This window comes from Oreochromis aureus, linkage group 23 (genome assembly GCF_013358895.1).
Source record: "Oreochromis aureus strain Israel breed Guangdong linkage group 23, ZZ_aureus, whole genome shotgun sequence".
Classification (NCBI taxonomy): Eukaryota; Metazoa; Chordata; class Actinopteri; order Cichliformes; family Cichlidae; genus Oreochromis; species Oreochromis aureus.
In genome coordinates, this window is record NC_052963.1 from 31,651,568 (window position 1) to 31,667,790 (window position 16,223).

Consider the following 16,223-nt stretch of genomic DNA (forward strand, 5'->3'; position numbering starts at 1 on the left):
TTAACCTGTATTTGTGGACGGCACAGTAAACTGTACTCACAGACAGTGATTTCTGGAAGTGTTCCTGAGCCCATGCAGTGAGTTCCATGACAGAATCATGATTTTAAAGCAGTGCTACCTGAGAGCTCAAAGATCGTGGGCGTCTAATGCTAATGCTTGTCCCTTGTGCACAGAGACTACTCCAGATACTTTGAATCTTATGACAACTTTATGTACTGTCAGTGATGAGATATTCAGTCTTTATAAGTTTATGCTGAGGAACATTATTCTGAAAATGTTCCACAATTTTTTGTGGAGTTTTTTGCAGGTTAGTCAACCTCTACCCAAGCACTTCTGAGAAACTCTTCCCCTCTAAGATGCTCATTTTATACCCAGTCATGTGACTGGCCTGCTGCGACTTAACCTAATGTTACAGTTTGTTCCTTCAGTTGTCTTTTTAGTACTGGTTACGCTCGCTGCCTTTTGTTGTCTCTCTCTCAACCTTTTAATGAAGTGTTTCCGTCATCAAATTCAAAATGAGCCAATCCTTGTCATGGAACAGTAAACTGTCTCAGTTTACACAACATGTTTTCTGTGTTATATTGTGAACAAAATATGGGTTTACGAGATTTGCAGATCATTGCATTCTGCTTTTATTTACACAGCGTCCCAACTTTTTTTGGGAATCGGGGTTGCAAATATCTGTCTGATGAACACATCTCACCTTATTTCCACATGAACATTTTTGTTTGCAGACAGTGGAGGTATAAATATGCAGTGTCACTCAGCTCTGTGCTATATTTAACAGAGCATCCATTGCTATTTCTGGTGGGGTTTTTTAATCTGAGACAGTAACAGACACACAGAGGGGCATCTGGAGTTTTTCTACTTTTAACTTCAAATCCATTATTATCTTTTTTTAAAAAGCAGTGAAGTCTGACAGTTTGACACTTAGTTTATTTATAAAATCAAATGGTGTAGACCTGGCTCAGTGAATTTCAAAATGCAGAGTGTAGGAAGAGATACAAAATAGTACAATAGTCAACCATCACTGACATTTCTATACAGGAAGATAACATTCTCTACATTTGAGCATTAATCTTTGAGGAAAAGATTGAAAAAAAAAAGCTCCTTTCAGCAACACTACCTGATAAAGGGAGTGGGAGGGTTACGCCTCCCAAAGGACTGTGCCCAAAGTGGAGTGGAGCGACCCGTTGAAACACACAAGTATAGCAGGCGACGCCACATCCCCAGTCTCGCAGGACATCGTTACACTGCGACAGCTCGAAAGTTAAAAAGGCACCACACAATACAAGTCACAAAGGAGATTCTGCCACACATTTGTAATGCTGAAACCGACAAACTTTAAGGCGGATGTTGTGTGCAAAAAACATCTTGAATATGTGTCACGCGTACTGTTCAGTGTCCTCTCTGGTGAAGTGTGCTTTGATTTCTTCCTTTACGGCTGACTTCTTTAAAAAATATCTGAAACATGTGAAAGATTTAAAGAATGATTGCATTATCACTATGTCGCTTGGTGTCACAGGCACATTCCAGGCTTCCAGGGAGTGAGTGGGGAGAGGAGAGGTGCTGGAGGAGGCCTCGCTGTGGATTTAGTTCCTGTAGCTTTTACGTCCCTCGCCCTCCTTGAGGAAGGTCCATATGAGGGTGTTTACGATATCGGGCTGGTCCTGCTGGAGCCAGTGACTGGCCCCGGAAATGATGTTAAGACGGAAATGATTCCTGATGTAGAGGCGGCATGCCTCGGCCATTTCCTGTTCCAAGAAGGCATCCCGCTCTCCCCACAGCAGCAGCACCGGCGACCTGACGTGGTTATGGCTCAGAGGGAGGGAGCTACGGAAAGAAAGGAGCGACATGAAACGCCTTCAGTTGATCACATTCGTCCCATATTCTCTTCACTTTAAAATCCTTCTCCTTACATACAAAGTCCAGAACAATCAGGCCTCATCGTATCTCACACGACCTCAGGGTACCTTATTATCCTGACAGAGTACTTCTCTCTCAGACTGCACAAAAACTTCATAAAACTATATTTATCCCAGCAACATTAAACTATATTTAATGTAGCTAGGATTGGCTCCCGGCTCCTCACAACCATGATAAGGATAAGTGGAAGAGAATGGAGGGATTTAACACCAAACCAGCATCATGTCTTATTTTTTTGTGTTTGATATTGAAATGGAATGTCTGCACTTGTTTTTAAGGAAACAGCATAACTTAGGTAAATCAAACTAACCACACCCATGAGCGTTATTTAGGGATTGCGCTCCAGACTACTTTGCCCGGTTTAGTAACTCTAACCCACAGTGCAGATTCCTATTTTCATCATTTTCCAGCTTTTCTCACTCAGCTGAGCATGAAAAGTTTTATACCAGATTTCCGATGGACCCGCAGCACCTGGGTCTAATCTAACATCCTGTTCTGTAGTATCATAGTTGTTAAACATCACATGCAGTACGGCTCGCTTCTGCTGAGATGTCCTCCAGCCTCCATCCTGTCTCAGACCAGAAAGCAGATATACATTTAAAAGGATGGCTGAATGTTGACTGTGCATTCACCTATTTTTGTCCCCTCTACATTTAGGTACGCTATCCACTAACAGACAGATTAAGTGGGCATGGGTCACTGAGATTTCTTTTACGTAAGCATACAAAAGCTACTCTGAGATAACTCATTGCTTGAGAAGGGAGCAGATGGCACGCTCAGCCATGCATGTATAGGTCACATGTCAAAATTGCATGCACTGAGATTTTCTTTGATCTCGTTTATGCGGACCATTGTTTGCCAGTAAACATGTAGGAAAGATGTGAATGTGGATATGAGACGGTATTGTAGCACTGACAGAAGTAGAGGCTCAGTTTTCTGTTCCCCCAGAGTTCTGACAGTAGATGGTGCTACTAAATGCAAACTACACAACAAAAACCTTGTTTATATTTGGAGCGTAGAACATAAAGTTTATGAAACTGACACAACAGAAACTAGGAAACTGATTTACTAATGAGGTGCAGTGATATATATGAAAAACATGGACTAGGGATGTTCATATTCATATTTTAATTTTTTGTTAATTCATTATTATCATGACCAAAAAATATGTTCATAATAATATAGAGAAATACAGAAAAAATATTGCTATTACTTTAGTATATATTTAATGAAATTTTAGCCTCATACTATGAATATTTCAGTTACAGACTCTTGAATTTGGACTTTTTAATTAGTTTCTTTTTTTTTTTAGCATTTTTGATCAAGGAGATATAAACATGAAGTTTTTTAGGGCTGCAAAACACACTGAAGCTCTGTTAAAAACCACAATCAAATAAATTTTACACCTGCTCCAAGCATCACAATCAAAAGACTAAATCTGGCACCTCAATGTCTGCAGCACCGAGGAACAGAAACAAGCATTAATAAATTGGTTGCTTGATCTGTTTTCTGAGAACTCACTGAAGAAAACAGCAGGTAAATTTTCAAGTGTCATGCTAACATGTGGGACACATCCTGAGATCTACTGTGACTCAGGCCCTTCTCTAGATAAGCTGAGGCTCAGGAGCTGTACTGTTATCATGCACACATTTTTAAATGTCACTGTTATTGTCAACAACAGTGTATCGTGACACCTCTACGGTTACTTAGATCTTGGTCTTATTGCCTATGTATTTGAAAGTGTTTCTACTTTTTGAGGGTGTAAAATTTGGGATTGAGAGCATTTAAATGAACCATACAACAGCTATTTTCTGCTATTTTGTGTCTGGCAGTTTACTGCTAATTTATTTTGCAGCTGATATGACCGTGGCAGTCACAGCTGAGACTGTGGTACCAAAACACTGGGCCTGTCCTTGCAGCTCATTGTGGAGCGCTTTCTCTGAATGTTTAGAACTGAACTGTGCATACTGCTGATCTTCAGTATTCCTATTTTAAAGTTTGCTTAACACATATGACATATCACTGTTATATAGAGATTTTAAAAATCCTTTCACATAATCCATCGTTGGCTGAGTGAATTCCCCACCTGAAGACATTCCTGTAGTAGTTGAGGGCTCCTGTTAGAGCTCCCGGTTGTGAGAGCGCATACAGGTAGGCTTCCAGATCCTCTGCGGTGAGCCATCGGCCTTTCCTGCCGATCCCTGTGCTGCGGCTGGTGAACAAAGCCTTCAGAGCCTGCAGCAGAGACACAGCAGCAAACACTGAGTGAGGTTTGCATGGCCGGTACGTTCTGATCTAGACAGCGTTTACTGAAGGACGTCCGTGTCGCTTTAACGTGAGTCAGAAAAGGTACTTCTGTGGTGAAATCAGCTCTGATGACCTTCAGTGACAGCTCTGGCTCTCTGACTCTCTGCTGGCTCGACGACACTGCATGCTGTGCACCAGTGCAAGCATATGGCAGCATTCTTTCATTTAATTAGCAAAACTCTGACATACTGATTATACTAGGTGATATAACACCAGTGTCTTAGAAATGCTTAAATAATTATAAAGCAAGGAATTTAAATAGAAGCTAGTTTTTAGTTTTACAGTAACATTTTAGGAAGATACATTTATTCAGTAAAACACCTGATACAAAGTCACAGCCAGCAGCCTATTATGCTGAAGGTCTGGATTAACATTAAACAAACAAACAAACACGGCAAGCTGTCCTCGTTTCAACACATCAGCATTTTCTCTGTGTCTTTGCTTTCACAACAATTGATTAACTGCGTATGAGGTGTTTAGTAGTCTGTAAATTGTAGCTACAAAAAATAACCCGAGGCACTGCTCTATGTGCTATGTGTTAATTAGCTGTTAATGAACAGAGTCAGGTTAGTCTTTATTCTCAGTCTACATGCTAACTAAGCTAAGCTAAGCTCCCAGCTGTTGCTTAATATTTAATGAACAGACATGAGAACAATGGCGACCTCACATCAAACTCTGGGAATAATCAAGCACCAGAAATGCCGACAGAACAACTAGAATCTGATCACTGAAAGATAAAATACATACTGTGTGTATTTGTAAATCTTCTAACATGAAGACAAGATAATATTAAGTACAATTACTTTTGAACAATGTGAAGAAGAAGATAATAAAATTGAGAAAATAAGAAATTAAATGATTAATTACTAACAATATTTAAAAAATCCGGAGATTATTTTGTAATAATCTAAAATCCACACATTTCCTGCAGTTTGACCTGATGTAAACACCAAAAATAGATACTGTTCGTAATGTGTGAGGTACACTACTGCACATGCACAACCACACACGCATACACACGACCTTGACCTTGAAAGTCCACACACAACAGACCACCTTGAAATCATTGATGGAGAGCATGAGCTCCGGGAAGCGGGGCAGCTGGAAGAAAAAGTAATGACTGGATTTCAGCAGCTGGCTCGGGTGACGCAGGGCATAATCTGGAGGAGAGGAGAGGAGAAGACAGGGGACATTTAGTTTCTCGACATAATTAAAGGGCAGGTTTCTTGTGGACATGATAACTCAGTGCCTTTCTGTCTGCACCATTTAAACCAGCTGTTCCAGCTTCATATTAGCCTCCTCTAATTAGTGTCTCATCAACTTGCTCTTAATGCAGAGGAGGATTTGCCAGATGGATGCAAACATGCAACTGAAGTAATAACAGTTCCTAATTATCATTAATAATTACAGTAATAACCCAAGAGTCAAACCAGAGCTTCTCTAATTAGAGTAGAGAATACTGATTTTCCAGCACACCATCCTGAAATCATACCTGTGAACACAGACGGATGTGGACAGTTGAGAACAATGAGTTTTGTCACCATCTCGGGGTAGTGAATCGCAAACAGCCACGCTATGGTCCCACCCCAGTCATGGCCAACGAGGCAACATCTGTTGTAACCTTGGAAGAAATGAAACATGAATGAAAGAACCTGGAAGTCAATTCTAACGTTAAAACTAAGCAACAATCTCTGTGCCTCAAAAGTGAAGCCAACAAAGTGAGCAGCAGCAGGGAGAATTTAATGGCTTTGGTTGACGCTGTATGCCGACTGCTTTCTTACATATTTCAGGATGTCAGTGGGGTACTTGTTGGATTGACCTGAATGTGTCTGCAGCTTATTTTACTATGTCCAAGTCATAATATATTTAGTACCAGAGTGCGTTTTGAGCTACAGAACACTTGTTGGCAAATGCAGTGGTCATTTTGTCAGATGTCTTCATTCAAATCAGAAAAATAAAAAAAATATATAAACCAAAAATTCACCCAGCGAAATTACATCAGTGTAATTTCATAGCTGTCTGCTATGCTTGTGCTATAGTTGCATAATGGTAAATACGATTCATGCAACTGGCCCTTTGGTTTGTAAATTGTCCCTTACGGTTAAAAAAAAAGGATAAAAAGCCCCAAATCAACACAGTGGGTGATGCCACAGGGTCCAGCCACTTTGTTACACTGATACAGTCCGTTGTGTAAAAAAAACCAAACAGAAAAAAAAGCCACTGCCTGAAAATCACTGTTGACTTTCTCAAAGACATTTACACTCATCAAAGGATGGATTTCATGACATTCAGCCAAATGCTGACCAAAGTCAAGGCTTCAGTTTGATCACATTACTGTTGCAGTTGCTACAAACGAATCCCCTTACCTGAGGTCGCACCATTTACACCTACTAATATGAATCACCCCAGCAGACCTCATCCCATCACTGATGTTGCTGATGCTACAGAGGAAGAGTCTGTAATCTTAGACTGGGAACTACATCTGGAAAATAACAGAGCACCATGGCTCTTTCTGCTGTCCGCCTTTTGGGCTGTTAGTAGTTTACTGAAAACACTGAAATCTGCTACCAACGTGGTAACTAGCATAACATCTGTTCTGTGAATGCAGGCAGCTGGGTGGATCTCATTGGCTCTGAGAGTTGATCACAGATTAGAGAAGAGCAGTTATCAAACAATCAGTGCTTTCCTTCTTCCACTGAAATGACCATTAAGTGATTTGCACAGCAATGTGCATGACTGAGTGCTTAGCTCCCAAAAACCTGTTAGGTAATTGACCGGGACAGCCAGAACAATGTAACAAGCTGCAAAACATCGTCCATAAACCTTTTTAGAAAGCACTTTTCAACACATGAATGCAAATGTTTCATAAGGAAAGTATTCAAAAATGTTGCTTGAAAATATTATAAACCATTATGTTGCCTCTGGGATGGACAAACTAAAAATGTTAGAACACTTGTGGCTTTTTAAAAAGCTACAACATAAAAAAATCAATGGTTCAATTTAATTTGTGCAATGCACAGAGCATTATAGACTGACTGCAGTTCCTTCCAGCATTTCAAGGATGCACAACCTCTCAGCTTAATGTTTCGATGTTACAGGCCACAGCTTGACTGTTGTGGTTGAGTTTCACCTCTCATTGATTCAATTTCTAGCTGCAACAGGCAGCTGCAGAAAGCTTTGTTTAATCCTTCCATTTTCCTGACTGCTTATCCAATCCTTAATTATCCAGTCACTACCTGAAGGATAAAAGAAAGTTTGAAACTATCTGATAAGAGTAGCAGAACACTAAACTGAAGAGCCAGATATTTCCTATGAATTACCTTGAAGTAGTGAAAATGTAAATGTAACACATGATGTGATCACAAAGTTCACCAACTCCAGGTGTTAAAAAAGGAAAGTGATCTGAAAATGAAAGTAGGGCTGGTAAAGTTGTATCACTGCCGAGGAAACAGCCAAGGCATGGTTTTTTAATTTTTATGGTTTGGGTTGCAAAATTTTATGATCACACCTCATTTGTTTACCCCAGAAAAGTTTAAAAGGCAGAATTACATCAATGTTTAACAATGTTTACGCCTTGTTCTGTCACATTTAACTGATTCATCTTTGATTATTAGGTACTTGCTGAGTCCTGGAAATTTCGACAGTGCTACAAGGAAACTTAAATGGACACGAACAAGAGCGTCAGATAATCAGAGAGGTTTAGAGAGATTATTTGAAGCCCTATATTTTAAGTTCAACTGCGTTTGAAATGAAAATGCTGCTAACAGTTCCTCTGCCTTTCGTGTATCTTCCATTTGTGTTTGGCTGCCATGGAGGAGTGCAACCAACTGAGCGCTCAGGTTTCATGCCCACGTTTTGGTTCATTTTAGCCGTGTGTCTGTGTTTCCAGATCTACAGAACTCCTACAGTAAAATGTTGCTGTAATAAAACAGAAACTTTCTGTATTATTTAAAAGAAGGAAGAAAGCTCCTCAAAGACTATGCAGGAAAATCAAGACATGACCTTTTCGGCTTCCTTGTAATTGACACTGAAACAGCCGTGTTAACACATTTAGATGTGAGGTGACAGGTGTGAAGGAGAATGAAAGAGCTCATGTCCACTGAACGCAATCTTCAGCGACATTTCAGGGCTGAGACAGATTACCCGATAGAGCGTGTAAGCCGTGCTAAAATGACAGGAAAAACACTGAGATACGTTGGCCAGTTAAAGAGCAAAAACTGTCATTCTGGCCAGATAATCATTAGCTGGTATGTGCACACCACCTCAGGCTAGCTCCCTGCCAGTGTTAGCACACAGTCAGCAGGCTTTGGGCTCTGTATCTGCAGTGTCCCATGTTCACTTAGAATGAGTCACAGGAAGTTTGTCATGCCGTGCTGCAGGCCTGAAGGCTGTCCACGGCGTAACATTGATAAACAAGTTTATTTTTGACCCAAGTAGCTGTCAAAACACTGTCCGCTCCTCGGCCTGATTCTGAGATTACAGGCATGCAGTTCTCCCGTGTTTCCTCACCTAAGTACTCCACAATATCTTTGACATCCGTGACCAGGTATTCGAAGCGGTAACTCTCAGTGGAGAGCGGCAGGTCGGACTCCCCGTAGCCCCTCATGTCGATGGCCACCACACGAAATTCACTCTTAAACTCACGCAGCTGGTAACGCCAGGAAAACCTGAGGCACACACACATTTGACAAAAATTATTGACAAGACAATGCCCGTTAATGCCTGTTTCTCATGGAAATAGGGATTTTTTAATTTAAGTTTAAGTTTATTGGCATTTATATTACATATAATACATAAGTAGGTAAAAACAAAACCACAGTTATGTAACAAATTATCAAAAGCTTTCAAAACTGATCTAAAATTTAGACTTCAAACCTTCAAAGAAAACTTTTAACGGGGACAGTGTTTAATGTCTTTAAAAGCGTGAAGATAATGTGTCATTTGCACACCTAAGGAGCAAGAAAGTAATTTATGCCCAAAACACTTTATGAACCCCTTCTACAATCTTAATTTTGCTCCAACATTCATTCAGTTTCTACTACGGTGGATTTAAAGCCCATTCTCCTCTTTAAGGGGTTCTTCCATTTCTCCTAATGTAGTTAGACAGCAACATAACACTTCAAAACAAGGCAGTTGAGGTGCTTCGGGCACCTGACTAGCATGCCTCCTTAATTCCTAGAGATGTTTTAGGCATGTCCCACTAGGAGAAAACCCCAGGGCAGAGAGATTATATCTCTTGGCTGGCTTAAGAATGCTTTGGTGTCCCCCTGAAAGAGGTGGCCAAGAAGAGCGAGATCTGAGTATCTCTGCTTAAACCGCTGTCTGACAGAGACCTGAATAAGTAGCAATAAATGGATGGACGTATGGATGATTTGCGTAATAAATTATTTTTTCTCTTCAGGGTAAATATGTGTGTTTTTCACAATGCTAGCAACTTCCCTTGTTTTCTGAACTTGCATCTCTTCTCAGGATTAGCATGAGAAACACAAAGTAATGTTTTCTATGGTGACATATGGCATTTATCCATCACGCCTCTTGATGAATGACTTTTGCTTAGGACACACCTGTGCTTCCTGACTCCTAGCTCCTCCACAAGCTTTCTTTCTCATTCAGGAGCAATTAAGGAACTTTTAGTTGAAGGAATATAATTTCCAGGCCACAGAAAGTGAGAAGATGCAAGGAAAGATAAGTTAGCAAAATTGAAAGCCTCTTATTTGTCTTTTTACCTCCAGTCCCAGAGTCTATGACACAGACTCTTTCTGCTAAACATCTGGAGTCTCTGAGTCCAAACAGCACATTACGCAAGTGTGTTCACAGGCCTTTCCCCATGATTACGATTCTTACAAACCAACTTTGCAAACTCTCTTTTAGAAACTAGCACTCAGCTTTCTTTCCAGCTGAGTGAAGGTCACCTCTGGATAATAGAAGCTGTTTTAGATTCTAATCCGCCCACTGATGTGGACTGGGATGACTTCCTAATTGAAGATCTTGTCAGCCCCCCTCCTCCTTGTCCTCTTCCTCCTCAGCCGAGTAACGGGGGAAAAGCAAAATGCAGAGCCCTGCCTGTGAGTCTGATGAGTCAGGATAAGATCCCGGCTCTGAACCCTTAGATCTTTGAATATAGAAGAGGGCTGAAGCAAAATAAGCCCCTTGCAGCCCTCCATCCCCCTCCTGAACACAAAGTCTCATCTTTCTTATTTCTGAAAGGGAATTAGCACATTTTAAAAAGTACTCTTTCCAAGCACCTCAGTACAGTTCATCGTTCCTCTGAAGGAGGATATGTCAAGTGAAGCAGAAAGAACTCCCGTCTACCGTTAATTAATCCCTGTCCTGTCCGCAGCTTAGATAGCATGCTAGAGATATGGACGGGCTTACAGTTCTTGACAAGCTCTTTGGCCCTGATCCAGGCGCAACACTCAACATCATTTTTCATTTCATATCAGGAGGAAGAGAGCTTGAATGCTTTGGACCCCTTTCCCCTGATGGCAAATCATGTCTGTGAATGAGGACTCCTCTCTGCTGGCTTGGATTTGTTTTTGCAGGCCCACAGCCAGATCGCAGAGATTTAACACTGCTGCTGAGCAAGGGAGGAATCCTCATAGTGGAAATTTTAAGGAGATGACCAATGCAGCAAATACCAAATACAACTGCACAACACAACATCTTACAGTCTGGTTTAGAGAAGCTTTTACTGTTACTCTGACCCTGATTTCCCTCTGACCTACCAGAACTCAGGGAAGCCGTGCAGAAACAACATGAGGGGCTTTCCTCTCTCACCAGCAGCGACATAGTGGAACCTGAGGCCAGACTCCTGCACAGAAACAAGACACACAAAGACACATTTGCACATGAACACTTCAGCCGTCACTTTTATCCAAAGCCATTTAGTGAACACAACGGAACAAGCCAGCGCTCCTAAGTGACTGTTACTGAGGGGAGCTGCAGGGAAAATTACTACGGGGAAACAAGACAGGAATAGCTCGTTTTCTTTTGAGCCATTAAATAAGAATCAGTGTATCACAAGCTTGTAATATTCTGCTTACTGGACCTGAAACACTCTTGTGAATGTGTTTCTGCAGAATACTAAGTGCTCTAACAAACTTTAAGACTCCTTCAGGAAATGTTTGTAGACATTTAAATGCACATGTGTAACTTTAACACAAAAGAATATTATGACAACACCTGCCCACATTTCTTACATCCACATGTAATCTTCCTAAAGAATCTAAAGTGTTTTAATATGCAAATGTTTCATTTTGGAAGTTTTAAGACAAGACAAGCAGTGTCCCCAATATGTCAAACTAAAGGCTCATGAAAGATAAATAAAATTATGCAGAAGACACCTACAATATTTCCATCTGATGGCAGAAAGAGTGAGTTCCTGATGGAGAAAGTGAGAGTAGAAAAGAAGAACAAGTTAATATAAATGCTTGTGTTTAAATAGTTTGAAGTTCATTAGATTTAACAGGGTTTGATTTTTTTTTTTTAAATCTTTTTAACAAACATATCAAAGCTGTGCCTCAGAAATGTGGGGATTTTTTTTTTTTTTTTGCTTTTCTTTCTCATATATCACTGTTTGGGGTTCTGAGAAAGAACAACAAATACTTTAAATGCACATTATAGGCTTGAGATTATTGAAGCATCTCTACACCAGGCAACCAGGTGAATGAAAAACAGGGAAATACGGCTTTGCAATTAACTGGTGACCTGTTCTGGGCGTAACCTTCCTCTCACCCTACAGCAGCTGGAATAGATTTCAGCATTAAACAGAAACAAAGAGGAAAGCTGCGCATTAGCGGGCTGACACAAAAAGTCCCCTACTTTACTGTAAAGTCCTTAACCCACCTGAAGCTTCAGGTTCCTGCACAACACTTGTGTAAGCTACGTGCAGGACTGAGCTTCCTTAGTTGTGATATCACCAAAATCCTGCTTGTACAGACGTGTCGCTAAGAGGGATTTAAGCTGGGCATCTTCTAGAGTCAAAGTCGGCTGATAAAGGAATTGATTCTTCCTGTGAGATAATAAGAAGCCAAAAGTGTTTCTGTTTTTAGGCAGTGGGAGAGGGCAGATTAAATTCCTATTTAGCAAAACGAAACATTGTAACAAGAAACTTCAGGGTCACTTTTATTGTGCTTGCTCTGCTTGGTTTAGAGGCTTTGCGGCTACACTTAGGATCAAATTGCAGGTGATGCAAAATAACATCCGCAGTAATGAATACACTGCATACATTATATTAAGAAAACAGAGTATCAGACAGGTACTTGCATTATTTTGTTCTAATACATATAGCTTTATAATTCTGTTGATGAATTTTATGTTACATGTTGAAATGAAATGGGTGGTATCTCACTTCAAAATGCGATTGCTTGGACTAGAGTCTATTATAAAACAAATCAAAAACAAAGAAGGCAATATTATTGGGCTATTTGAAGAGAAAGACAAATCTCCCAATCCCCACCTTGAGGTGTTATTAGGTGTCAGATAGAAAAGCTTCTCTGTTTTTATTTAGTGGGGATTAAGTGCTTTGGGGGATCTGAGGCTCTTTCTCTGAATATATCAGAAAACCACAGTCTCTGCAGATTTAGCAAATATTGGGATAGATTTCTGAGTGGTGTGCGTTTTGGATGGTCAGCAGGATTTGTGCTGATCTTTCCAATGGGTTTGAGTAAGTGCACAAGTTCTCTTTGTGTGAGCAGGATAGTTATAAATATTAATTTTTCTGTTGGTGTTGTCAGTGAGCTGGACAGACAGAGCAGAATTGCAGGTTTTCCCCTCTTCATTTTGAATTTTACTTACTATTTTTAGCCTCTCACTGTGACATGGTGGGACAGTGGTTAGCACTGTCACATCACAGTAAATCCTCCGGACAGCAGAGGGTTTCTGTGTAGAGTTTGCATATTTTCCCCATGCCTGCAAGTTCCCTCTAGGTACTCTAACTTCTTCCCACGGTCCAAAGTCATGGATTTTAGGTTAACTGGTGATTCTAATCGGCTATTGGTGTGAATGTGAGTGTGAAAGGTTGTCTGTCTCTCTGTATCAGCCCTGTGACAGATTAGTGACACGTCCTGGGTGTACCCTACCTCCTGCCCAATGACAGCTGGGATAGGCTCCGGCACAACCCTGAATTGGATAAGTGGAAACAATGGATGGAATGGATGAATGGAGTTATGGATGGATATTTAGTTGCTCACCTCAATTCATTTTAATATTTGATAAAATTTTATTTGCAATTTTATGGTTCTGTAAAGTAATTTGATTCCATGGACATATACTTGCAGTACTTTTTTCTTTCTTGTATGGTTACACGACAGCAGATTTATTCTGTTCACTGTAATTATTTCCCCTGCACCGTTTTCAACCAAACCCTTCATGCACTGTGTTCACTGCAGATCAGACTCATTTGCTCATGGAAAACTTTGGTTTAAAGAAGCGCATGCTTTAACAGGCACAGATGAGTGTTCTTGCGCTAAAACAGTGTACATGTATTCTAATACTTGTTTAAGGTATCTGTCATTCTCTGCTACTTTTGTGGAATTTTTTTTGACTGCAGTGCATCTATCTGGTAGAAGTCAAGCCTGAATTAAGATTGTGCATTTAGAAAAACTGCAATTTAATTTTAAACACATTGCTACTCTCCAACAGATCATGAAGTCAATCAGAATTCCTTCTTATATTAATGCATTACTAATGACAATCCCATAATATAAGAATGATAGGTACATGCTGCTGTACTTGTCATGCTTTAAGTACATCTTGTGTTGGTAGTCAGTCCGAAGTCAAGGATGTGAATAATTCTTCCACCCCTCACATCGGGACATGCTTTGGTATTTTAATTACATAATCCTGAACACATACTGTAGGTTGGTAGTTAGAGGCTGGCAGCACGCTGCATGCAGAGACGTGAGGCGGAGGAGCTGTTCTTTCAGCACCACCTGAGCTCCGCGCCAGCAAGCCTCGACTCCACCAAAAACATAATAAATAAATAAATAAAAACGCTTCGCAAAAACAAACAGACGCTTCGTGATTGTGCTAAAACATCGGGCCCCGTTTGGATTTTCACGACGCGACACGTCGGAAAGGTGTTGAGGCGGGTTTTTTTGGTGCTTTTTTACACGTGAACACCCTGGCATGCGTACACACACACATACACACACAAAGGCTGTTACCCTTACAGACACCTTTCATGTCCAAGTGCGTGCGTGTCTCTTACCTTGATCCTAACATAACAGTGGGTTCCCAAGGACGTGTCATTCAGACAAGCCGGGGGAGTTTCACGAATCACCCATTGGAAGGTTGTTGTCGGCCTTAAAACGATGTTCCACCAAAGTTTCAGCAGGGCTACGATGGCGCAAAGAGCACAATAACCGTATATCAATGACCAATACCCCAAAACTCTGATTTTCAGCGCAAGACTGATTAAAAACATCAGCAAGTTGTGGAGCACTCTCGCCATCTTTACATTGCCGCAGGAAATCAGCCCGGATCACGTTACCTATTGATTGATTTCTGTTAACTGGTCGTTTCTGTTTAAACACCGCTCTGACAATGCCGTTGTTTCTTTACCAGCGCATACGCACGACTGTCTGAAGGGAGGATCCCAACAAGCGGCTGAATGGGACGGTGGCAAGAGCATCACGTCAGATTTCACGCGTGCGTGTGACAGCCGTGGCTGTTTGGCAGGAGACCGTGTTGTTGACTATACAAGGCAAGTACGAAATCGAGCAATAAGCGTCTCGATGCGGAGCTTTACGTTGATTTACATTGAACAGCTAAGAGGCGCTGTTAGGCAGCAAAAACCCCCGGAGGAAAAAATCACTGCAAAGCACCACGGCTTCACGCTGTTATGGCAACAAAGCTGCGATAAAAAAAAAAAAAAAAAGGCCTGCGTGACTTCAGCTCATCATCAGTGAAATAATTACCGTTATTTTAAATTATCTCACCAAGCGCTTCATGAACAATAAGTGGCGGTTTCCCGGTTTAATTAGCAGGTAGGCTGCGACTGCGCATTGATATGTTAATGAGATGCGGTGTCACAGGTGTGTGGCTGTCAAGTCTACTAAATCACACACGGACACGAGCAGGTCAATTATTCCGTTAGAAAACCGAAGCGGAGACCGGATAACACACATCAGAGGCCAATTAACCGACTGTGGATTAGCTTAACCCCTCACGTGGCAGGATATGTGGAATCGATAAGGACCTTTGTACGCTCACGCCAACATATGGAGGCCCAACCATGGCAAAATGAAGAAATCCTTTCCCTAGCTCCCTTATTCACAAGGGGTCGCTACAGCGGATAGCTCCTCATTTTTGATTTGGTAGATTTATTACACCTTACGCCCCTTCTGAGGAAACCCTCCAAAGGATTCGATTCCCCTCTTGGATCAAACCGGATCCTAGGTGAATGTGTAAATCACACTAGTAAAATTAAAGAGGATTTATATTTTAAAAACATAAATTGTAAAAAGAATTATCCTAACACTATTTGCACTTAAGGGGAACAAACTACAGTTAAGTTTTATTTATATGTTTAACTCAATAAATTTAAACTTAACAAATGTTAATTCAATTTGCCATCTCACCCCGACCACAGCTTCTGTGATCGTCAATGTTCCCCTCTGCCTTTAAACTCAGCTTTAGTTATTTAGCCAACAGGAGGTCTGTTACTTAGCTATATATCTAGTCTCCCACATTTTGACTTGTCTACTAAATGTTAAACATTTTGTTGGTTTGGATGCTACATTGTAAATCCGACCCAGAGATGCTGTGAGAGAAACATTTTAACTGAACACCTTACTTAAAAAGCAAGGATGGCACCAGCATTTCATTAACAGAGTTTTGTTCCTGTTTTAAATCTACCCTACATGATGTTTCTTCTTTAAATCCAAGCTCTTGACAGAAAAAAATACATAATGCAATAGTAAACCTATACTGAATAGATATGTTTATATATGCCTTAAGCACATATTAATCCCCTTTTTATTCATTTA

The 16,223-nt window shown here is 40.7% G+C and overlaps 1 protein-coding gene across 2 annotated transcripts; it reads right to left on the reverse strand.

The window, feature by feature from the left end:
• Positions 1-673: 673 nt before the first annotated feature.
• ephx4 (epoxide hydrolase 4) lies at positions 674-15,485 on the reverse strand. 2 transcript variants are annotated; one of them, XM_039606628.1, is made up of 9 exons: positions 15,434-15,485; positions 14,444-14,571; positions 11,581-11,614; positions 10,959-11,044; positions 8,743-8,900; positions 5,726-5,854; positions 5,290-5,393; positions 4,013-4,161; positions 674-1,833 (listed from the first exon to the last, which is right to left on the reverse strand). In XM_039606628.1, exons 2-9 carry the CDS (start codon positions 14,482-14,484, stop codon positions 1,593-1,595), a joined length of 942 nt encoding a protein of 313 aa, XP_039462562.1. In that variant the 5' UTR covers positions 14,485-14,571; positions 15,434-15,485; the 3' UTR covers positions 674-1,592. The 2 variants fall into 2 exon arrangements, with proteins under 2 accessions (XP_039462562.1, XP_031613741.1); XM_031757881.2 differs by lacking the exons at positions 11,581-11,614; positions 15,434-15,485 and having other exon boundaries at positions 14,444-15,105.
• Between the last annotated feature and the right edge of the window lie 738 nt (positions 15,486-16,223).

Coding starts and splice junctions, on each gene's coding strand:
- ephx4 (XM_031757881.2), bottom strand. CDS start 14,686: ATGGCGAGAGTGCTCCACAACTTGCTGATGTTTTTAATCAGTCTTGCG. Junction 11,045..14,443: donor ACTGTTATGTTAGGATCAAG/GTAAGAGACACG, acceptor GTTTCTGTGCAG/GAGTCTGGCCTCAGGTTCCA. Junction 4,162..5,289: donor TCTCCATCAATGATTTCAAG/GTGGTCTGTTGT, acceptor TCTCTGCTGCAG/GCTCTGAAGGCTTTGTTCAC.